Genomic DNA, 23446 nt, shown 5'->3' on the forward strand with positions numbered 1-23446 from the left:
TTGTGATTTCTCTCTCTCTGTCAAATAAATAAAATCTTAAATATATATATATTAATATATATATATATAATAAAAGAGTTTATTTTAGGGCTTCAATGGGAGAGTATAGAAAGTTCTATTGGGCTTTCTGAGGCTAATGGAATGGGCCAGTCTGTCTCTTCCGGGCAGCTGAATTAGCAGGAAGCTCCCTTTGAAGGAGGTTAATGGTAGCGGTGTCTTCGGGAGGCTCCGCTTTCAGATTAAGAGAATTTCAGATAAAATTTCTTTTTGCGTCTTCTGTAGCTCAAATGTCTTCTTTTTAAAATAATCTTTATACCCATCCTGGGAGTCCAAGAGGGTCTCCGCAAGGGATAAGGCCTTGTCCAAATATCTGAAGAGAGAGAGACCTACCTGAGATCTTGGCATACGTCTAAGCACGCCTGTGACCATTTGCTTTTGGGAATTAAGCGGTGCCTGCGGCCCCCCTGTTACCGATCCACGGCAGGCAAGAAAACATCAAGAAGTGTCTCTTCTAAAAGCCCTTGAAAAGGCAAAAAACAAAAACAAAAACGAACGAGGAAGAGCACTCGTCGCTGTTCTTTAAGAGGGCATGGTGCTGGGGGAGAAAGAGCACATAGGTCCTGGCTGGGTGGATCACGATCTGGGGTGTGGGGGCCCGATATGGGGAACCTCGGGTAGCCTGCAGGTTCCACCCTGATGGCTGTGTTTGCTCAAGTTACTTCCCCAAGTACAGATCGAGGATCGCAGCATTACTTCCCCAAGTACAGATCGAGGATCGCAGCATTACTTCCCCAAGTACAGATCGAGGATCGCAGCATTACTTCCCCAAGTACAGATCGAGGATCGCAGCATTACTTCCCCAAGTACAGATCGAGGATCGCAGCATTACTTCCCCAAGTACAGATCGAGGATCGCAGCATTACTTCCCCAAGTACAGATCGAGGATCGCAGCATTACTTCCCCAAGTACAGATCGAGGATCGCAGCATTACTTCCCCAAGTACAGATCGAGGATCGTAGCATCGAAGCTTTGGAGTCGTAGAGAAGATTGGCTTCTAACGGAGGTAGGGTGCCCAGCCCTGCGCGCTGCGTTCTGTGCTTTCCCGGAATGGGTGGGGTGGAGAACAGAAACCTCCTCAAGGGGGCTCCCAAGACGCGCGTCATTCGCCACTTGGGCTGGCTTATAAAAACTCCACCAGAGCCCCAGATCACTTTTAGTTTCTCTTCTTTCGGAAGAAGCCTCGCGGGCTCCAGCTGGGGAACGTCATCCTCGCGGAGCCCAGAAGCGATCGAGGGGTCGGTCAGTCGCGGCGGTGGCCCGCATATCGGCGCGCGCCGTCCACTCTCTTCGCATTCGGCGGCCGTCGCGGGTGACCTGCAGCCTGCCACCGGGCTCGGGTGGGTGAGTTCTGGCCTCTCGACCCGGGGCCGAGCAGGAAAGCGAAAGCGCCTGGTTCGACTAACGGCGGCGAGGAGCGCGCGCTCGCTGGCCCGGGGCGCGCCCGCCCGAGCACCGCCCGCGCACCGCCCGCGCCCGCCCCCGGATTCCAGTAAGTTTCGATTCTCCCCGGAGCAGAGTCCGGCGTCTCGGCCGGAGAGCGCAGCGCGCCATGGCGGACCCGGAGGTGTGCTGCTTCATCACCAAAGTCCTGTGCGCCCACGGGGGCCGCATGGCCCTGGACGCGCTGCTCGAAGAGATAAGGCTCCCGGAGGGGCAGCTCCTCGAGGTGCTGGAGGAGGCTGGGCCCGACCGCTTCGTGCTGTTGGAGACGGGCGGCAGGGAAGGGATCACCCGGTCCGTGGTGGCCACCACGCGAGCCCGGGTCTGCCGTCGCAAGTTCTGCCAGAGACCCTGCGAAGACCTGCACCTCTGCAAGCTCAACCTGCTGGGTCGGTGCAACTATACGCAGACGGATCGGTGAGTGCACGAGAGGGAGGGGGTGGCGGCTTCGCAAGGCTCAGGTCTGGGAGCACTCTCAGGGGCGCTGCTCCGCGAGGGGCGCGCCCTCGTGGGGACCTCGTACCGCCAGTCTCGCGCCTGTGCTTCCCCGGCCCCGCCAGCGCTCCTGCACTTGGCGGTTCCTTTGCGCCCAGCGCCTCCACACCTGTCCTCGATTTGGCTAACTCCCCATCGCCCCGGGGAAGACCACGCTCATCTCCCCACCCCCAGAGGAATACAGTAGTTTTGGGTCAGCCTGGGTCTAGAGCATTCAGAGGCAGGTTTGGGAAGGAAGGGAAACGCCTCCCCTGTGTGGAATCGTGAGTCTTTCCCTCTGTGCTACCGTCGTCCCTTTCCGCGCCCGGATTGTCTGTGCCGCAGCGAGCTGGCCCTGCTTGGCCTTCGGTTCCCAGCCCCCTCCATGCCCCTCATTATTACCTCCCTGATCTCTGAGGCTAGTCCGCACCACCTGGCCAGAATGGTCCTCTTCGAGGTTACCGACGAAGTAGTGTCTTCTCCCAGCGCTCCTGCCCCAAGTTCTCCGTGGTGGCTTGAGCGGGTGACTGCCCGCTCTTGGGACCGCTTTGAAAGAGTGCGGCGGCTCTCCCGGGCAGCTGCTTCTGGGTTTCCACTTGTTCATTTGTTGCCTCTTTAGTATAGTGTGCCCCGAGGTTTTGGGTTAAGCCTTTTGACCTGTCTTCCCAGTCTCTCCCGAGGAGAGCTCACTCCCTTGGGTTCAGCTGTCACATCTACAAAGATGGCTCCCATGAGTATATGGGCTGCCTCCGCCTTCCTGCTACCTCTGGGTTCTTCTTTCCCCAGTGTCCGAGCAACATCTGTACCTGGATGTGCTGCCAGCCGGTTACACTCATCCTCTTTCCTCCAGGGCAGGGTGTCTGGCACTGCCCCAATCCCTTCTTCACCCTTCACAGTACCTTCATCACCGAGCCCTTTCCTTGAGGGCTCCTATCCCCTTCCAGCTGGGTCTGCCTCATCCATCCCACTTGTGATTGAATGCTTGTTCAATTAGTGAATGATTCTCTCTGACCATAGTCGTTCTCCCCATCTTTTCTGTCCCTGTGCACTCTTGCTCAATTATTTTTCTTGATATACCACTTTCTACACTTGGCCCCTCCTTAAAAACTTTAAGTGGTGTCTTGGTGTCCAAAATGGTGGCCATCACTCTTTTGATCTTGTGCTTGTTAGCAAAAACCTTTGGATTACTCACCCCAGTATGTGTGTAGGAAAGCATACAAAAGACCGGTGTTTTATTTGTTTGTTTGTTTATTTATTTTCAAAGATTTTATTTATTTATCCAACAGACAGAAATCACAAGTAGGCAGAGAGGCAGGCAGAGAGAGAGGGGGAGGCAGGCTCTCTGCCAAGCAGAAAACCCCATGCGGGGCTTGACCCCAGGACCCTGAGATCATGACCCCAGCCGAGGGCACAGGGTTTAACCCACTGAGCCACCCAGGCGCCCCAAGACTGGTGTTTTAAATGGATGAGGTAGATGAGATAAAACATTTTTTTTTTTTTTTAGGACAAAATGGTGAAACTTCTTAAAAAGTGCTGAATGTGCTCCATTATTAAAAAAAACATATATTTATTGAATATGTTGGGAAGCACCAAATTGAAAGTTGGTTTCTAAGTTTTGGTAAATTATGAATGAGTATAGAGGGAATCCGCCAAATCACAGCGACCCAGGAAATCTGGGAGGTGGAAGAAGGGCAGGGGGTGGAGGATAGAAAGGGAAGGAACATTCTAGTACTATCCTGAATAACAGCAGAGTTGAAGGGATTTATCTTCTTCCTTTTTTTTTTTTTTTGGTGCTTTTCTGATCTGTTACTAAAAATTCAACGAGGTTGGCTTTTAGTTTTAAATATATATATCTGTTATATTTTAATTTTTTACTCTAGATAGTTTCAAAATATATTACAGAAAAGAGAATGATGACGTGCTTGGTACCCATCATTTCAAGTCAACAGTTTTCAAAATATGGTCAGTCTTGTTTCATTTATTTCTTCCCCTCCATCCCTGTCCCCAGCGCCTAATGTGTTATCTTCAACCAAATCCCGGAGATTATGTGTTCCGTAAATTCTTTAGTGTCTCTACAGCGTAAGGACTCTGTTTTATTATTAACATAACTATAGTATAACAATCACAAATTTTTGCAATTACAATTTTAATATAATCTGATATATGGTTGGCATTCAAATTTCCCTGATGGTTTTATGATAGGACTTGCATTTTCAGGAAGAAACCTACAAAGATATAATCCATAATTGTTTAAATATGTTACATACCCATATGTAAAGAAACTTGCAATTTCTTATACACAATATGTTTAGACACTTTATTTTTTTTTTTAGAAACTTTAGTTTTTTGTTTTATGGATATTATTGTATTTTTGTGTGTGTGGTTTGAAACATCAAAACCATTTTAAACTCCTATATTGGGTTGTTAACCAGGACTTTTATGTATTTTAAAAGGAGAGATAGGATACAGGGCTAATTCGGTCTTTCAAATTTGGATGGCTCCTCTGGGGAATTCATTAAAGTTTTTTTTTTTTCTTTTAGTGAAGCGATAAATTTTCACTTCTTAAATATATTCGTCTAGTTGTATTTTTTTATTTCCTTTTTCATCACTTTTGAATTAGAGAGAATTACAAATTTTTATCCATTAAAGTGTATTTTGTCCTCATAATAGGGCCCTTGGGAGAACTTTTTTTTTAAACTCAAAACTTAAAAATGTGTTTTTTCCCCAAGTGTGTTTTAGAAATATTCCCCCTTCTGAGAAATTTATAAAATCTAAAACTTGACATGTAGGAGTCTAAGGACTTCCTGCAGGTTAATGGGATCTGCTGACCAAGTGATACTTCTATCAGTTGCCTGAGGACAGTTTGCATTTTGCTGGACTTATAAAATCTCCTCTATACTGCTTTATATAAAAATTCCTTTATATTCATAGATAGGACTTCTCCTATCTATCCTGTAGTTCTAGTCTTTCTTACATGGGTCTTATTTTTTTTTTAAATTTTTAAAAATATTTTATTTATTCATTTGATAGAGAGCACAAGCAGGAGGAGCAGCAGGCAGAGGGAGAGAGAGAAGCAGGCTCCCTGCTGTGCAGGGAGCCTGAAGCGGGGGCTCGATCCCAGGACCCTGGGATCATGCATGACCTGAACCACCCAAGTGCCCCTCTCACAATGCTTTTAGCTGTACACCTTAGTGAACATGCTTGCTTCAGTGTTGGGTATTTCCTTGTTTTGGTACATCAGTTGGGATGTTTCCATTTGCTTTGCCAAAATATATGCCCACATATATGTGGAGTTCTGATCCCAGTTCTGATGCAAACAGTTAACTACCATTTATTGAACAAATAACTACGTATCAAGCATGATGGCAAGCAGTTTAGAGATGGTGTCCAAGATGGTCTTTTCCATGACTCCGGAAGTAGATATTATAAATCCTTTCTTAATAGAAGTCAATTCAGACCCAGAGCTGTTAGAAATTTCCAGAAGGCCACAGAGCAGATAGCTGGCAGAGTTGTTGAACCCAGATCCAACAGCACGATTACTTAACAAGCTACTTAACGTGGGGAAGTAACTCTGTGAAGTAGGATCTTCCATTAATTCAAGTTGAGTGGGTTTTTTGTTTTCTGGGTTTGTTTTTTTTTTGTTTGTTTGTTTGTATTTTTTTGTTTTTTTCTTCCAAGCATGACCGTTTAACTGTGTGAAGCAGGCTCTCTAGTGTTTTCAACTAGCTTTGCGGTTTTTGCCAATGTGGGTGTTTCCTTTGGGCTCTTTCCTGTTTGTATGCCTTTCCTGTTTGGTTAATTGTAACTTTGGGTGGGGTAGTTAGATGGAAGAGGTTTAATTGACTATTTAATAGATTGGGGGGGGGAAGCAGATTGCAAAGAATAATATTCTTTTTAAAAAATTATTTATGTATTTGACAGAGAGAGAGAGAAAGAGCGAGCCAGAGAGCATAGGCTGAGGGAATGGCAGAGAGAGAAAGAGAAGGCTTCCTGCTGAGCAGGGAGCTGGATATGGGGCTCGATCCCAGGACCCTGAGATCATGACCTGAGCCAAAGTCAGACGCTTAACTGACTGAGCTGCCTAGGTGCCCTGCAAAGAATAATATAACAAGCATCAGAGTATTAATCTATATTCTAAAAACATAACAAAAGTTATATAAAAGAAAATACAAGATAAATAAGCTTACCACTCACCTCCCAGAATAAGAAATACTTAGGCTTTTCATTTTGCTTTTCTTTTAAGATACAATAAAAGCCATAACAGGCCAAACATTATTTTCTATTTCCTAGTCTCATTCCTTTCTCTCCCCAGAAGCAACCTCTATCAGGATTTATGGTGTGTCTTCTGCCCCTCCATGAATTCTATGATTTCCTCATGTACATGTTTGTATCCTTGTACAAAATGCAGTATTGTTTTATATTTTTGAGAATTTTTTTCAATGTTATGCTTTGGAGATATATCCCTAGTAATACATAAGGATCTAATTTATTCATCTTAACGGCTGTATAGTATTTCATTCTGTGATTTCTGGCATAGTTCAGTACCTGTGACCCCAGGAACAGTCATTTGGGATATTTCCAGTTTTTTTGCTGTAGAAAATCCTGCTGTCAAGAATATACATGTCCCTTGGTGCTTCTCCAGAGTAGCTAGGTCATGAGGAAATGGAATTGCTGGGCTGAATGGTCGCACAGCTTCAACTTTTCCAGATTCTGACAAAGAGTTTCCTGTTTTAGAGTCCCAGTTTCCCCATCTTATATAATAAGATAATATAATAAGATAATGCCGGCTGGCACTTGGCATTATCAGAATTTTTTTTAGTTTATCCAATTCCAAGGCCATAAAATGATATGTTAATGTTCCAATTTTTAAAAGAATTTTCTCTTTAAAGTTTTTATTATGTGATACTTAACTCTTATGAAAATATATAAAGCATCCAATGAGTTACCTGTGTACACATGAATCAGCTTCAGAAATACAATATTACTCATTTAACTGTCCCCCGAATTCTCTCTTTCTCTCTCTCTTTCTCTCTCTTTTTTAAAGATTTTATTTATTTATTTGACAGACAGAGATCACAAGTAGGCAAGAGAGGAGGCAGAGAGAGAGAAGGAAGCAGGCTCCCTGCTGAGCAGAGATCCCGATACAGGGCTTGATCAGGACCCTGGGATCATGACCTGAGCTGAAGGCAGAGGCTTTAACCCACTGATCCACCCAGGTGCCCCTCTCTCTCTCTTTTCTAAGTAGACTCCATGCCCAGTGTGGAGCCTGCCATGGGACTTGAACCCCGATATCAAGAGTCCAACATTTAACTGACTAAGCCACCCAGACACGCCTGAATTCCCTTTCTTGGTTATCTCCCTCATCTTAGAGGTGATAGAGATAAATACTGTTCTTTTTTTCTCTTCAGCTTCTATAAGGTACCATTGACTAAGAAACATTGTATATACTTAGGTATACAATGTGGTATTTTGTTTTTATTTTTAAAAGTAATCTGTACCCCCAAAGTGAGACTCAAACTCCAGATCTTGAGATCGAGAGCCTCATGCTGCATGGAGTGAGCCAGCCAGGTGCCCCTGTGATATTTTGATATATGTGTACATTGTAAAATAATGTCCTCAATCAAGCTAATTACCCTATCTATCTCCTCATCTGTTTATGCCTTTTTTTTTTTGATGATGATAACACTTAAGATCTAAGAAAGTAGCAGATTTCTTAGCAGATTTCAAGTATACAGTATTATCATCTATAGCCACCATGGTGTACCTTAGGTCTCTAGAATATATTCATTTTATAACTGAAGATTTGCATCCTTTGACCAGTATCCCTGTATTACTCCCCCTGCCATTTCCAAGTGCATAGTTCATACTTAATCTTGTTGAGTACTGAGTAAATGGATAGAACTGCTGAATCACTAAACAGACATCTGAAAGTAGTATAGCCCTGTGTATTAATTATGCTGGAATTAAAATTTAAAAAAAAAAAAAGAAGAATGACCTCCAGACTGGGTGGTGGCGGGGGGTGGGGTGGGAAGCATACAGTTCAATGGCGATAAGTATGTTCATGATATGCAATCATTGCCATTTTCTGGTTCCAGAACATTCTCCTCAGCCCACATAGAAACCCTACACCAATCAGCAGTCATCCTGTTCTCCCCTCTCCTGTCCACCCCTTTCTAATCTACCTGTCGTCTCCATGGATTTGCCTCATTCTGGATATTTCTTGCAAATGGAATCATACAGTATTTGTCCTACTGTGTCTAGCCAGACACAGTTTTGACACTTGTTTTGAAGGTTTGCCTTTTACTTTTGCATGTCACATGTCATCTGTGTGGTGTATTTGCAGAGCTGGAGTCTTCCTGGAAGTCCCTTCAGTTAGTTACTGAGTGTGCTCTGTCTGCCAAGTCTAGCTGTCAGGTTGATGGCGGTATCAGGGCCCAGAGGGGGGCGTGCCCCATCGGAATCATTTGGGAATTTCTATTCCCTTTTTAGATTTGCTTCATGTTTATTTTCACTTGGCTGATTCTGACTTTCAATTCCTGCCACTTTCTGCAGAAATTAAGCTAAGGGACGTAAGGACATTATGAGTGATAGGATAGTGTGAATCTTGATGAAATGTTGAGTAAGGGACAAGGAAGCATCTGCCAACAAAATACTTTCTACTTTTTACGTAATGGAGAGATGGCCAGAGTGAACAGAGAAAATGAATGCAGGGTTGTTTTCCTTCTGTAAAAGGGTTCTAATTTGCTTATAGTTCCTGGCCATATTTACTTCCAAACAGGTGTCTTTGATCTTTACCTATAGGCTACTCTGGGGTTGGCAAGGCCCCAGAATGAGGGTGAAAAGGAGTAAAAGAATCCAGGAAGACTTAGGATTTCAGGCCCAGTGAAGAGTCAGTTTCACTAAGTCAGAACAGAGGAGCTGGACTTGGGTTTTGAGGAGAGAGCAGAGCCCTGTTTTGCCATCTTTTTTGCTCCTCCTCCCTGAGAAAGTTTTTCATCTGTTTCATACCCACTCAGAGCATCAGGTCACCTAGGGGAATAGTTTTCAAACATTTTGATTCTAAAGCCCTCTCCGTAGAGAACATTTTGAGCATGTACTCTGATTATGTATGTATTTACTTAAAAATCACATAACTAACGTTAATTCTTAATTTGGATATTAAATATTGACTCACTTGTTTTCATCTTTTTTTTTTTTTTAAAGATTTTATTTATTTATTTGACAGACAGAGATCACAAGCAGGCAGAGAGAGAGAGAGAGAGGTGGAAGCAGGCTCCCCGCTGAGCAGAGAGCCTGATGCGGGACTCGATCCCAGGACCCTGAGATCATGACCTGAGCCGAAGGCAGCGGCTTAACCCACTGAGCCACCCAGGTGCCCCATTGTTTTCATCTTTTAAAAAACGTTTAAAATCAACTTTCTATGATTTACATACAGTAGAATGAACCCATTTAAAAGTACCCAGGCTGAAGAGTCTTTTTTTTTTTTTTTTAAGATTTTATTTATTTATTTGTCAGAGAGATAGAGAGTACAAGCAGGCAGAGTGACAGGCAGAGGCAGAGGGAGAAGCCGGCTCCCTGCGGAGCAAGGAGCCCGATGTGGGACTTGATCTGAGGACGCTGAGATCATGACCCAAGCCGAAGGCAGCTGCTTAACCGAATGAGACACCCCAGCATCTCCAGGCTGAAGAGTCTTGATGAATGGATATACCCCATTGGTTATACACCAATGGATACAGGCAATTTCTATTAGAAAAAGGAAGAAGAAAATTTCTGTTCTAAAGGTCATCTTGTGGACCTTCTGAGTTAACCGATTATCCTCCCTACTTCTCTGTCTCTTATAGCCCAGGCAATAATTTTTTACTTTTTTTAAGTAAAAATGTATATAAAGAGTTGTAACTTTTTTTTTTTTTTTTTTTTGGCTGTACCCTGAGGTATCAGTTTTGGATAGCTCCTAGGGTGTGGTAGGTAACCAGCTTTGGAGCAGTACGTCTCAGACTTTGATATATATCTGAATCACTTGGGGGAGAGCTTACTCAACGCAGATTTCCATGTCCCACATCAAAGATCCCGGTTTTGCGGCGGAGGCGGTGGGGGGTGGTTGCGGAGGGTGGATTGGGCCTGAGGATCTGCATTTTCGGCCTCGCCTAGGATTCTTTTGCAGGGGTGTGCTTCCTGGCAGATTGCAAAAGCGGGGTTATATGTGGCTTCGGACTCTGAGGGCATAAAAGAGAAGTGGGATGGATTCTTTCGTGCAGAGTAAACAGGAGTTGAAGAAAAGGATTGCTTTCTCCAAGGTTAGGGTGACCTGTTACTGGTCACACGGGGACGTGGGGCATTCTTGCCACTCCCTCAACAAATACTTATTGAGCACATGCTCTCTGTGGCAAACAGCCTGTTCTAGAGGCTTCTGCCCCTTTCTTTCCCGCGAAAGGAATCTTCAAACCAGTTTATTAGTCTTTCTCTCTAGTCTATTTGAATCTTTCTCTTTACTTCCAAAAGGATTCATGTTGAGGAGGAGAAGGGAAGGGACCTTTGTGAGGAGAGGATCTTGGGGGCTCCCTTTGTCTAATCATCAAGATTCTGGCAAAACCACCAGCACCCCGGAACCCTTTACTCTTCGCTTCCTACGCCTTTTCTCAGTCCTGATGTGGACTTAGGGAGATGGTTCCCAGACTCTGCTGCCCTTTGGAATGACTTGAGGAGTCTTTAAAAAGAATCCCGAAGCCCGGCTCCTCCCCCGCAACAGGTTCCAATTTATTGGGTCTGGAGTATGACTAGGGCACTGAGCTTTTTTAGAAGTCCCTAGGTGATTCTTTTTTTTTTTTTTAAAGATTTTATTTATTAATTTGACAGAGAGAGATCACAAGCAGGCAGAGAGGCAGGCAGAGAGAGAGAGGAGGAAGCAGGCTCCCTGCTGAGCAGAGAGCCCGATGTGGGGCTCCATCCCAGGACCCTGAGATCATGACCTGAGCCGAAGGCAGAGGCTTTAACCCAATGAGCCACCCAGGCGCCCCTCCCTAGGTGATTCTAATGGGCAACACTAACTTGGAGCACTGGGGATGGGAGGCATTCTCTGCAGTGACAGAGAGATGATTTCTGGGTGCCCCACTCTTGGTGCAGTAGACTACATGCAGGTCCTTGGTGCCCTCCAACCCCCATCCTCTGTAGGTGTGGTCCTCTCCTGTTGCCCTCTGCTGCCCAGAGTCTTGCAGCCAACGAGGTGCATTCCTGTCTGTAGCAGGTGCACCTGGAGTTCGCTCTGTGGCCGCAGTTGGCCGGCCTGCTCTTCTTTGCACCTTGTAGGTTCTGGATAGCGCAGTCGTGGCTAGAGTCATCTCCTTTCTTCAGCCCCACGCTTTCTCTTTCCCTACACGGTCCCTTATCCTGCTTCTGGTGCTCTCTATTGGCCCACTCCAATTCTCCCCAGGACTCCCAGATTCACAGAGCCACCCCTATCTCTAGTAGCCTGGCGGTTTAACCTTGAACATCAGCAGTACAGACATAGGGAACGGGAGTCTCATGGCTTTGAAATAATACTTCATTACGGTTGTTTTTGATCAGTGACATTTTCCTCTTTAGGCCAGCATTTGCTAGATTTTATCTTTTACACCTCCTGGTTCCTTTCCCCCCTGGTTTATAGCATGGTGAGCTGTTTCCTGTTTCCTATTTTCTGTACAAATCAACTCTATCTTTGTTTTTATCAGCCCCTGTCCACAAGGTGTTGGGGAGCAGAGGGAGTGAGTGGAGAAGGGGAGGGGTATTTTGAGACAAATTACTGTCAAACCCACCCCCCAAGATTGTTATCTTTTCCCAGTTGGTCTGGTTATGGAGCCCAGAGCTGGCTCTGTGTTGACCAGCTTGGGAAGCACAAGGGCTCCGAGGTGACCTTCTAGCTCCAGAACCGAGCTCAGACTCTGATCGGACGAGTCCAACTAGCAATTCTCAGTTCCCGCTGCACGGTGGAATCACCTGTCCCCCCTCTCCGATTAAGTCTGTCTTCGAGGGTTAGGCTTAGGTGTTTCTAAACACTCCCCAGTTGATTATTATGTGTAGCCAGGGATGAGAGCCACTCTGCCGCCCAGCCCTCCTCCAAGGTGTGGGGGAGGATTTATTGCCTGGGTTAAAATAACATTTTGTTCTGTGACTGGAAGAGAAATGTAAAAGGGTCATTTGTTTTTAGGTTTTGGCCAGAGATTCTTGAAAAGGAGACGATTATGTTCTTCCAAGGCCATCTTTGTTCCTTTTTTTTTAAGTTATCATCTCCTATCCCAGCTCATGCTGTTTGAAGTTTATCTGCTCCAAGTGCAGGCAGAATTCTGCAAACCCTTGTTTTCCCCTGGGCAGTTCATAATGGTTTGTTCTCTGTGTGAGGCTGGGGGCAGGTGTTGGGAGGGGATTGGGAAAGGGGGAGCCCCTGCCACTGTGCGCTCACTTGCCTTTCCCCGAGAAGGCAGCTCAAGTCTCCATCTTCCCAGGTGGAGCCCTGGTCCCGACATGCAGCAGCATCACCTGGGCGCTTGTCAGAAGTGCACATCCACAGTCCCCACCCCAGACCCACCCACCTATCAGAAACTCTGGGGGTGGAGCCCAGTAATCTATGTCCTAGCAAACTTTCTAGAAGATTCTGACGCACCCCAAGAGTTTGAGACCCAGCCAGTAGCTGAGATGGGGCTTGAGAATTTGATTTCTGACCCAGTGATGCTAGTCTGGGGACCTCACTTGGAGAACCACTGGCTTAGTGATGAGCAGGATGTGGGAAGGAAGCTTCTGCTGCCTTCAACCTAAGTCACGATCTCCGTCAAGCCCTAATAGTGGCGGGTTCTGCTGAACTTGTCTCCCCAACACCAGTCCTAAGAAGTAGTTTCTGTCGTGCCGTGTGCCTAGTCCCACCCTTCACAGATTCACGTGCATTGGGAACAGTGCTTTAAATAATCCAGATGGGCTTTTTTTTTTTTCCTTCTCCTCCCCCACCTTTTTGGTTTGGAAAAGTTTTGATCTGCTTTTGTTTTTCCAGATTCTGTGTTTTTGTTTTGTTTTGTTTTGAGATGGGGGTTCACTCATCAGATCTTCCTCTTATTTGAGTTACCTTGGAGTTCCTCATTTTATTTCATTTTTGATTTCTCATTTTATCAGCCTCAGTTTCCCAAAGTAAAAAGTAAACTGCTTCCTCATAGGCGTACCATGTTACTTATTAAATATCAGATGGAGAGTTCCTGTCACTTAGTAAACATGTAATAAACGTCAGTTTCGTCCTCCCTGGCTGACTCCGGAGGAGATGAGCACGAACTGCCCCACCCTCGTGGCAGACCAGTATGAAATTAGGCAAAGGGAAAATTAGGCAAAGAGAAAAGCCTCTGAGAAGTGGGGAGCAGCCCAGGGAATGTAGGAAAATGGAGCAGGGTTTCCCCAGGAGGACACTGTTGGTTAGAGACCAAGGCTAGACGTGGTTGTTGCCGACTGAAGCTGGGTACAGAGTGAGTGTCCCAGAGGACATTAGAGGAGTAAGCAGTTTGCCTGAGGGTAGAGGTGAAAAGTGATGGTGAAACTGAGCCTCCTTCCGACAGGCTGCAGCAAGGACCCGGCCAGCTCAGTGCCAGACGTGATTGTCTTGGGTGAGCACGGAAAGTCTGGAGACTCAGGGTTCTGGATAGAACCATTAGGCTGCCTGGTGGCCTCTAGTTATTTACAGGAAATGTTGACTTCGGGGAACTTGGAAGTACCCTACTTCTTCTCAGCTAGGACAGGTAGGACCATTGCTGCATCTAGCTGTGACCTGGAGAGGGGCTGGGTCCTCTTCCGTGATTCTGATTTTGCCATAAGAGAGGGGCCATCGTCTTGGCAAGGGTGGTCGGACAACGTCTGCATTAGAGATTAAAGAGAAAGCAAAGATTCTCAGTTCCTTTCCAGGAACAGTTGTCATGTATCTCAGAGACAGAAGGTGAAACCTGTCCAGGGATGGGGTGTTTATTTCACCGAGGTCATTTTCAGCTCCACAGCAAGGGGATCATTTTTTTTTTTTATTAAATTCAATCAGTTAACATACAGTGTATTATTAGTTTCAGAGGTAGAGTTCTGTGATTCATCAGTAGCAAGGGGGGGGATCATTAATGGCTCTGGCCAGTGGAGTGAGGGGCCTTCTAGCTAAGGAGTCTCCCATTCATCTGGTGATAGCGCGGTTTTCTGCCTGGACTGGAGGCCGAGGACCCCCTCCCCCTCAATGTCGATTCTCTCCAGATTCCCCCCTCCCATGGCGGGTGGGAGGAGTGATAAGGTGGAGTTGTAGCCCAGCTGCAGAGGGTCCTGGTGGGGACTGCTGGGAGCAGTTTTATCGGAAACCACAGAACCCCAACGCAAGCTGAGAGAGCTGAAGTCAGCTTTATCAAGGAGTGCCAGAGACGCAGAAGGCCCACCTGAGGAAATGGCTAGAATAGAGGCTGTCACCGGAGCCTGCTCAGCTGCCCTGGACTTCTCTATGAAGCAAAGTGCATGGGAGGGCCGGTTGGTTCTTGAGGGCTTAGAGGGTAGCAGACACAATCATTGTTTCTGTGATTTTTTTTTTTTTTTTTTTTCTGAAGGCAGTTCCATAGCTAGATCTGAAGGCAACTCCAGAGGGTTTCAGAAACGCCTTACACCCAGACCAGCATTTGAATAGTGCCCCCCCCAACTTTTTAGTAATCTCTATACTCAACATGGGCTCAAATGTGCTCTACTGAGTGAGCGCCCCAGTCAGGCACCCCAGAATAAGTGACTTTTAGAGATTAATTTTTAGAGAATAACTTTTATCTAGATGGTCACATTAAAACTATTATCAGCTTCATGGGGCTCCTGGGTGGCTCAGTGGGTTAAAGCCTCTGCCTTCGGCTCAGGTCATGATTCCAGGGTCCTGGGATTGAGCCCCGCATCGGTCTCTCTGCTCAGCAGGGAGTGTGCTTCCCCCGCCCCCTGCCTGCCTTTCTGCCTACTTGTGATCTCTGTCTGTAAAAAAAAAAAATTATCAGCTTCATTAAGATGGTTTTGCAAAGTTGTTTGCATTTCTGCTTATGGGTGACAAACAACTAAAAAATAGTGGCAATAGATGAATGTTTAATATTTGGGAAATGAAAGAAAACTATTAAAAGAAAGATTGTAATTCTCCATAAGAAAAATAAAACTTGAGGGGCGCCTGGGTGGCTCAGTGGGTTAAGGCCTCTGCTTTCAGCTCAGGTCATGATCTCAGGGTCCTGGGATTAAGCCCCACATCAGGCTCTCTGCACAGTGGGGAGCCTGCTCCCCGCCTACACCCCCCCCCCCCCCGCCCCGCCGCCTGCCTGCCTCTCTGCCTACTTGTGATCTCTCTCTCTGTTACATAAAGAAAAAAAAATCTTAAAAAAAAGAAAAAGAAAACTTGAATAAATGGAGAGAGTGTTTCTGTTTTGGAACCAGAAGATTAACGTAGTTAAGATGACATAATATCTGATCTAATTTAAGGAGTTAACACAAATTAGATTCTCAATATGATATTTGTATGGAAATTGACAAAACCTTAGTAAAATTTATATAGAGAAAATAGCAGGTAAGCACACTAAAGAGTTTTTGGAAAAGGAGTAAGCCAATGATGTGATAAATTATTCCTTTAATATTTAAAATATGGCACAAAGGAGATTTAAGTTGTATTAGATTTAAAGCAGAACTATAGATTGATAAAATCCCAATAGAGATTCCAAGAGTTCTAAATTACAAGATTAACACAAAATAGTCCAGAATTACAGAATAATACGAGAGGAATCCTATTTAATACGATTATCATTGAGAGGCACCTGGATGGCTCAGTCTGTTAAGTATCTGATTCTTGATTTTGGTTCAGGTCATGATCTTAGGATTGTGAGTTCAAGCCCTGAATGGGGCTCCATGCTGGGCATGGCACCTGCTTAAGATTTTCTCTCTCCTTCTCCCTCTGTCACTTCCTACCTCCCTCCCTCTTAAAAAAAAAAAAAAAAAAGAATAGGATTATTATTCAGAAAAGTTGATATAAAGCATTTCTCTCCCTTTCTGACACAATTTGTCATAATAAGCTCCAGATGTTTTAAAGAATTATAGTTGAAGATATCTCTTTTACAAGTGAAACAAAATGGTTTACTATAGTTATTCTACTATAGTGGAGGAATTAAGACCTCAAGTATTAAAATTATGAAAGAGAGGGGCCCTTGGGTGGCTCAGTTGTTAAGCATCTGCTTTCAGCTTGGGTCATGATCACAGGGTCCTGTGGTTGAGTCCTGCGTCAGGCTCCCTGCTCAGTGGGAAGCCTGCTTCTCCCTCTCCCACTCCCCTTGCTTGTGTTCCCTCTCTCTCTGTCTCTCTCTCTCCCTGTCAAATAAATAAATAAAAATTCTTTAAAAAAATTATTAGGACCATGAAAGAAAATTGGAAGGGTCTGATCACATAAAAATTTAGCAACAGCAACCTTAATTAAAGTTCTTGGTAAAAAGAGAAAAAATTCAAAACTATTTGAAATAAACAAGCTGGTAATAATTTTTAAAAGTATAAAGAACAGTTACAAACCTGTAGGTCAGTAACCGTTCCCTACTACAGACAGTTAAAAAATATGAACAAATAGTAAGGAAGTAAGGGAAAGGAACTATAAACATCAAGCCAACATTTGGTAATATTTCAGTCTTTTAAATAAATAAATTTCAAATTTAAAGCACAAGTCTATTTTATACCTACTGAACTAGCAAAGGTGATAAAACTCCTTGTTAATGTGCTTGCAGGAAATAGAGACACTCACAGATTGCTGGTATGTTTCCTGGAGAGCAGTAGATCAAAGTGAAACAAGCTGCCAAGAAAATTATTTTGTCCTTTGAGGCAATAGTCCCAAAGGAATAAAAAGAATAAATCCCAGGAGAATATTGTAGAAGATGGGAAGTTATTTGTACAAAGGTAATTGTAGCCATGCTATTTATATAGTGAAAACCAGCCATACTTAACCACCTGATAATTTGATGATGGTTGTACAAACTAGAAAATATTAATATCTGTCATATTAATAACTATTAAAACCATAAAGCTGAGGACTTTGGCTATAATTGTGGGTAGTGTATGTAAGTCAAAAACTGGAATCATTTTGTTATGTGGACACTGATAACTGCCCAATTACTTTTGTCTAATGAAAACAACATGACTATCAGGGTTTCTCAATGATCTAAGGACCTTAATGTCATTAAGTCATTTGGGGATGTTGTTGAAAGGCAGATTTTGATTCAGTGTAACTAGGGTGGGGCCTGAAACTCTGGATTTCTGACAAGCTCTGTGGCCATGGTGATACTACTGGTTCTCCCACTACACTTTGAACACCGAAGACCTAGGTCTCTGCCATTGGGATGCTAGTCACTAGTTCCAGGTGGCTATTCGAGTTTAAATTAATTAAAATAAGGTAAAATGGAAAATTTAGTTCTGAAGCATTGCTAGCTGTGTTTCAAATGCTTGATAGCCATATTCGGAGAGCTCAGATTACAGAACAATTCCATGATCATAGAGTGTGCTCTCCTGGACAGTGCGGAGCTAGGCTGTTGATGACTTAAAGTGCAGGGATTTCTATTTCTTTTTCTGTAGAGTTGTTTTGAAACATGCAACTAAGAGCTTGTTCCATTTCTTTGTAGTCACAGATCATATAAGTATACACTGGTATATAAGACATAGGAGAAAGAAAGCAATGGATAATTTTGTATCATTAAAACATTTGATAAGTAGGGGCGCCTGGGCGGCTCAGTTGGTTAAGCAAGTGCCTTCAGCTCAGGTCACAATCCTGGAGTCCCAGGATCGAGTCCCACATTGGGCTCACTGCTCAATGGGGAGTCTGCTCCCTCTGACCCTTCCCCCTCTCATGCTGTCTCTTTCTTTCTCTCTCTGTTAAACAAACAGACAAACAAACAAACAAACAAACAAATAAAATCTTTAAAAGGTCTGCCTTGAGCTCAGGTCATGATACCAGGGGTCTGGGATCAAGCCCCGCATTGGGCTTCTTCTTCAGTGGTGAGTCTGCTTCTCCCTCTCCCTCTGCCCACCCTCCCCATTCATGCTCTCTCTCTCTCAAATAAATAAAATATTAAAAAACTGATAAATGGAATCTCGTTTCTCATTCACTTTTATTGTCAGTCCATACACGTATTTTTTTTTAAGATTCTATTTTTAAGTAATCTCTGCAGCCAACGTGGGACTCAGATTCACAGCCCTGAGATCAAGAGTCATATGCCTTATGGACTGAACCAGCCCAGGTGCCCCAAGTCCATAGATGTATTCCCTAATTCATCTCTGTCCCTCAGTGGGCAATCATTTCCAATAAATTGATTTTCGTTTCTTTGTCAGTTTTTCCCCCTAATAATGTATATTGGAGGAGATACTGTTTAAAGAAGCATTGCAGCAATTTGAAATACAGATGTGTATAATTTGTGGAAAAAATACAGTGTTGGGGAACCTGGTGGCTCGTTCAGTTGAGCGTCTGACTCTTGGTTTTTGCTCAGGTTGTGATCTTGGGGTTGTGGGATCGAGCCCCCATGTCTTCCTCCCTGAGTGTGCACACACACGCACTCTCTCCCTCTCTCTCAAACAAATAAATAAAATCTTTAAAAAATACATCCCCTGTACCCCCACTGTTTCATCAATTTATATTTTTAAAATGTGTTCTCTAAGCAGGATTAGTTACCAAAGGATGTGGGCACCAATAGCTGAGAGTTCCCTGGATGATTTGGTTTTCTTTACTTCTGTGTCATGGAAACACTGACGATTTTTGTCTTTTTCCAGGAATTTGTGCAAATATTCTCACAACGTTCTCTCAGAAGAGAACTTCAAGGTCTTGAAAAACCATGAGCTCTCTGGACTGAACCAAAAGGAATTAGCTGTGCTCCTCCTCCAAAGTGACCCATTTTTTATGCCTGAGGTAAGTTACGATTCCTTAGTTGAAGCAGCAAGGAGGGTCTGAGCGGCCGTGTTGGGTCATGGATGTGTTGGAATAGGAACACAAAGGACTCAAAGTTACCACCAGGCTCTGCAGAGAGCAGTCAACAGGTGACTGTTGCTCAGTGACCTAAAGATTCCAGCAATTTCCTTCCTATTTGAAGTGACCTGAAGATAAAGGACTAGGGGATGCTGTCCATCTAGGTGGCTTCCTGGAAGGAGATGGTCTTTGAATTGAGGTGTTGGAAGACAATAGGGTATATTGGTTGAGGATTATAGGCAAAGCTGTTGCACCAGTGAAACCTCAAAATGGAGTGATTCAAATGAAATGTCATTTTATTTCTCTGTCACTTGACAGTCTAGATCCAAGTTCATCAAAGTATGGCCTAGGGGCCAAATTTGGCCTGCCACCTGGTTTTCGAATGAGGTTTTATTGGAACCCAGCCACACTCATTCATCTGCATATTGTCCATACATATTTTCTTAACAAGAGTAAGCGGAGTAGTTTCACGGTCCTGACTCTGTGTGATCTGGTACAAAGCAGGGACTCCTTCTGGGTCTCAACGTCATTTGCGGTTGTGCATTCGTTCGACTGACATTTAGGAGCCTGCAAATGGTGGGCACTGAATTAAATGTTGGAGGCAGCAGTAGACAAGACCTCTGAGAGTTCACACTTCCTCACTGTGCCTTGCCTTGTGAGAACATAAAAGCATCCGGTAAACCTGACTTCCTGGTTTATAAGCTTGTAAAATGTCAATGTGCTTATTAAACGTAGAAATGCTGTCATTGGTCCTGTCCTAATCAAGGCCAGGAGCATTCTTACCTACTCATTAGAACCGTCCTAGGATCGTTAACCAAGGTGTCATTTGTGAAGTTGTGAATCGTTCTTTTTCTGCCAGAGCCTTGAGGACGCTGGTTCTCAAACTGTAGTGAGCCTCAGAATCACCTGGTTTGTTACATCAGAGTGCTGAACCCCACCTCGGGCGGTCTTGACTGTAGACGTGGGGATGGGTCTGGGGATTTGCATTTCCAGCAAGTTTCCAGGGACCCCACTTAGAACCCTGCTGGTCTAGAGTCTAAAATCTGAATACTAGGCATGAGAGCAGTGATAGCTACTTGAATCAGGTTTTCGAAATTGTCTGCGTACCTAAATTGTCGTTGCTAGAGTCTGAAGGCCCTTGCCTCCCAGAGAGATCGCAGCGAACCAGGAGGATCCGGCCTGCTCCATCTGTTGGAACAGTTTATAAATGTTCTGATCTTTGGGATTCTTTTGTGTAACGATTCAAACATGGGCAGTGCATTTTATATTTTGGACATTTACATATTTTATTATGTAATCCACTCAATACCTTGGGTTAGGAGGACAGAGCAAATATTTTGCTCCTTCACAGCAAAGGAGACAGAGGCGCGGGGAGTAGGTAATTCAGGTGACGTCACAGAGCTGGGTCCAGGGCTGGGGCTTCGGACTTTGGACTTTGAAATCCGCTGCTTCCTGTTTCGTAGGGTCCAGCCTCCATAACAATACCTCAGCAAGAAATCCGTATGCCCTCTTTTCAGTAAGAACTCCATGTCTGCAGGGCTATTTACATAGAAATAGAAAAATTACCTTCTTTAGTTGACCTTTTGAGAACCCTGGTCATGTTCTGCCTTGCAGGGACAACAGCTGCAAGGGAGACCCACAGGTCCTTTTCTTTTTTTTTTCCTAAAAATTTTTATTTTTTAAGTAATCTCCACACCCAATGTGGGGCTCGAACTCACAACCCTGAGATCAAGAGTCACATGCTCTACCATCTGAGCTAGCCAGGTCTTCCCCTCAATTGCAGAATGACTTGATAACCTTCCTCTTTGGGGTTCCTTTGTAATGTAGGGCTCCTTTTGGGTCTTGTTTGGGCCTCTCTGCAGCTGGCCATGGCCATATCTTACTTTGATTCTTCCAAAGGGTGATTAAATTCACGGCTCGTTTAGCCAGCTGGCAGTCCTCTTCTACCCCAAATTAATTATTGGTTGAATACAACTAATCTAATGAGTGCGAAAGACCCCTGTATTTTTTTCCTTCGGTGTACCTCTGCTCCCCGCCAACATTTTTGTTGACTTAGGCTTTCCTTAATGACTGTGGTAGATGCGGGAAGGGGTTAATGTCCCTGGCTATTGTCTGTTTCTTTCTCTGCAGATATGCAAAAATTACAAGGGAGAGGGTCGAAAAGTGACTTGCAACAAATATCCACAGTGTGAAAGGCTCCACATCTGCGAGCACTTCACCCGAGGGAACTGTGGCTACCCCAACTGCCTCAGGTCCCATAACCTGATGGACAGAAGGGTGCTGGCCATCATGAGGGAGCACGGGCTCAGCTCCAGCGTGGTCCAGAACATCCAGGACATCTGCAACAGCAAACACAGCCCAAAGAAACACTCCGGGCACAGAGGTAACTGCTTTCCACTTTTCACATTTCCATTAACAGAGGAAACAGAAACAAACTGAAATCACAAGGGAAGTGTGACTTTGCCTAGAATCATTCTACCTCCCCACGTGAGACTGTTGTTGCTTTCAGACCTTGTCTGTACGTATGCATACTTTTACTGCGTTATAATCATAGCATATATGCAATTCTGCAACTTGATTTGAATGCTAAGCATTCTCCACCCCCCAGTTTGCTCAAATGTTTATCATCTTTCTTTTCTTTTTTTAAAGAGATTTTATTTGTTTGTTTGTCAGAGAGAGAGAAAGCACAAGTAGGCGGAGTGGCAGGCAGAGGGAAAAGAGAAGCAGGCTCCCTGCTGAGCAGGGAACCCAATGCGGGACTCCATCCCAGGATCCTAGGATCCTGACCCAAGTCAAAGGCAGCCACTTAATGGACTGAGCCACCCTATTGTTTTTCAAAAGCTTCCCCCCCACCCCAGCTATTATCATTTTGTCCCAGTAGCGTTTTGTGGCCATTGTTTTGTCACTTTCTTTCCATCTTTGTGCACCTGTCAACACTGACACGCACACACATAACATTTTTGTGGGCAGAGCGTTTGAGTACGCTGCTTTCAGGAGCCATCACACCTGTGTATAGAAGCATGTACACCTGTGTATAGAAGCATGCACTTCCTTAAAACAGAGCCACTCTTTTCCATAACCACAGTACAATTAATACAGGAAGTCTAGCATTAATGCAAAGCAAACACAATTTAATTCACAGTCCTTAATACTATTTCTTTAAAAATGTATTTATTTTTACCTTTTAAGTTGTGATAAGAGAACATAAAATTGACCTCTTTAACCATTTTTTTAAAAAGATTTTATTTATTTATTTATTTATTTGACAGAGAGAGAGATCACAAGTAGGCAGAGAGGTAGGCAGAGAAAGAGAGGAGGAACCAGGCTCCCCGCTGAGGGGCTCTATCCCAGGACCTTGAGATCATGACCTGAGCTGAAGGCAGAGGTTTTAACCCACTGAGCCACCCAGGCGCCCCCCCCACCTCTTTAGCCATTTTTAAGTGTACATCATGGTATTATGTTCACACTGTTGTTGGCCATCGCCACATCGATCCCTGGAACTTTTCCATCTTCCGGAACTGAAACTCTGTACACAGTAAACAATAACCCCATTCCTTCCCGTGCCTGCGCCTAGCAACTTGCCATTCTGTTTTCCGTCTCTATGAATTTGACCTCTCCAACATTTTCATAGAAGGGGAGTTATATAGGATATATACTTTGTGATGGGCTCATTTCATTTCATTTCATTTCATTTCATTTCATGTCTTCGATGTTCGTCCAACCCATGTTCTAGTATGTCCTTCCTTTTCAAAAAAAGGAATATATATATATATATATATATATATATATATTTATATATATATAAATTATATATAATTTAAGAATTGCAGTAAAAATATACCTAGCAAAATTTACCATATGAACCATTTTTAAAATAGAAGATTTAATTTATTTATTTGATAGAGAGAGACACAGCAAGAGAGGGAACACAAGGTGGGGGAGGGGCAGGCTTCCTACTGAGCAGGGCACAGGATGTGGGGCTCAATCCTAGGACCCTGAGCCAAAGGCAGACGCTTAGTGACTGAGCCACCCAGGTGCCCCCCCATCTGAACCTTTTTTTTTTTAAAGATAAAAATGTTTATTGGACAGCATTATATAAAAGTAAAAAATTATAAATTGCATCTTTTTGCTGTAAGTGATATCAGACAAGAGTGAATACAACCTATGTTTCAAAGAACAGGAAATGTATGAACCATTATTAAGTGTTCCGCAGCATTAAGTCCACTCACATTGTTTTGCAGCCAATCTCTAAGACTCCGTTCATCTTGCAGAACTGAAACTGCATACCTGTGAAGCAACACCTCCTTCCTCCTCTGCCCAGCCCCTGGGAACCACCATTCTGCTTTCTGTTTCCATGAATAGGACTACTCTAGGGACCAATATAAATAGAATCGTATGTGGTTTGTCTTTTTGAGACACTGGCTTATTTTGCTTTGTGTAACGCTCCACACTGTATGTATATGCCCCATTTTGTTTGTCCCTTCATCCCTGGTTGGATACTCG

The 23446-nt window shown here is 44.1% G+C and overlaps 1 protein-coding gene across 1 annotated transcript; it reads left to right on the forward strand.

Annotated features, from left to right (window-relative positions):
* Positions 1-68: 68 nt before the first annotated feature.
* LOC309845670 (zinc finger CCCH-type antiviral protein 1-like) lies at positions 69-22168 on the forward strand. The gene is made up of 3 exons (XM_082693957.1): positions 69-1917; positions 18751-18886; positions 21074-22168. The coding sequence occupies exons 1-3, from the start codon at positions 1610-1612 to the stop codon at positions 21380-21382; spliced, it is 753 nt and encodes a 250-aa protein (XP_082550083.1). The 5' UTR covers positions 69-1609; the 3' UTR covers positions 21383-22168.
* The last annotated feature ends 1278 nt before the right edge of the window (positions 22169-23446 follow it).

Source organism: Mustela nivalis (assembly GCF_964662115.1).
Source record: "Mustela nivalis genome assembly, chromosome: 12".
In the NCBI taxonomy this organism is placed as follows: Eukaryota; Metazoa; Chordata; class Mammalia; order Carnivora; family Mustelidae; genus Mustela; species Mustela nivalis.

Excerpts from the sequence above, each read along its gene's own strand:
- LOC309845670 (XM_082693957.1), top strand. The coding sequence starts at position 1,610 with ATGGCGGACCCGGAGGTGTGCTGCTTCATCACCAAAGTCCTGTGCGCC. Across the intron at positions 1,918-18,750 it reads AACTATACGCAGACGGATCG|GAATTTGTGCAAATATTCTC; the intron begins GTGAGTGCACGA and ends GTCTTTTTCCAG. Across the intron at positions 18,887-21,073 it reads ACCCATTTTTTATGCCTGAG|ATATGCAAAAATTACAAGGG; the intron begins GTAAGTTACGAT and ends CTTTCTCTGCAG.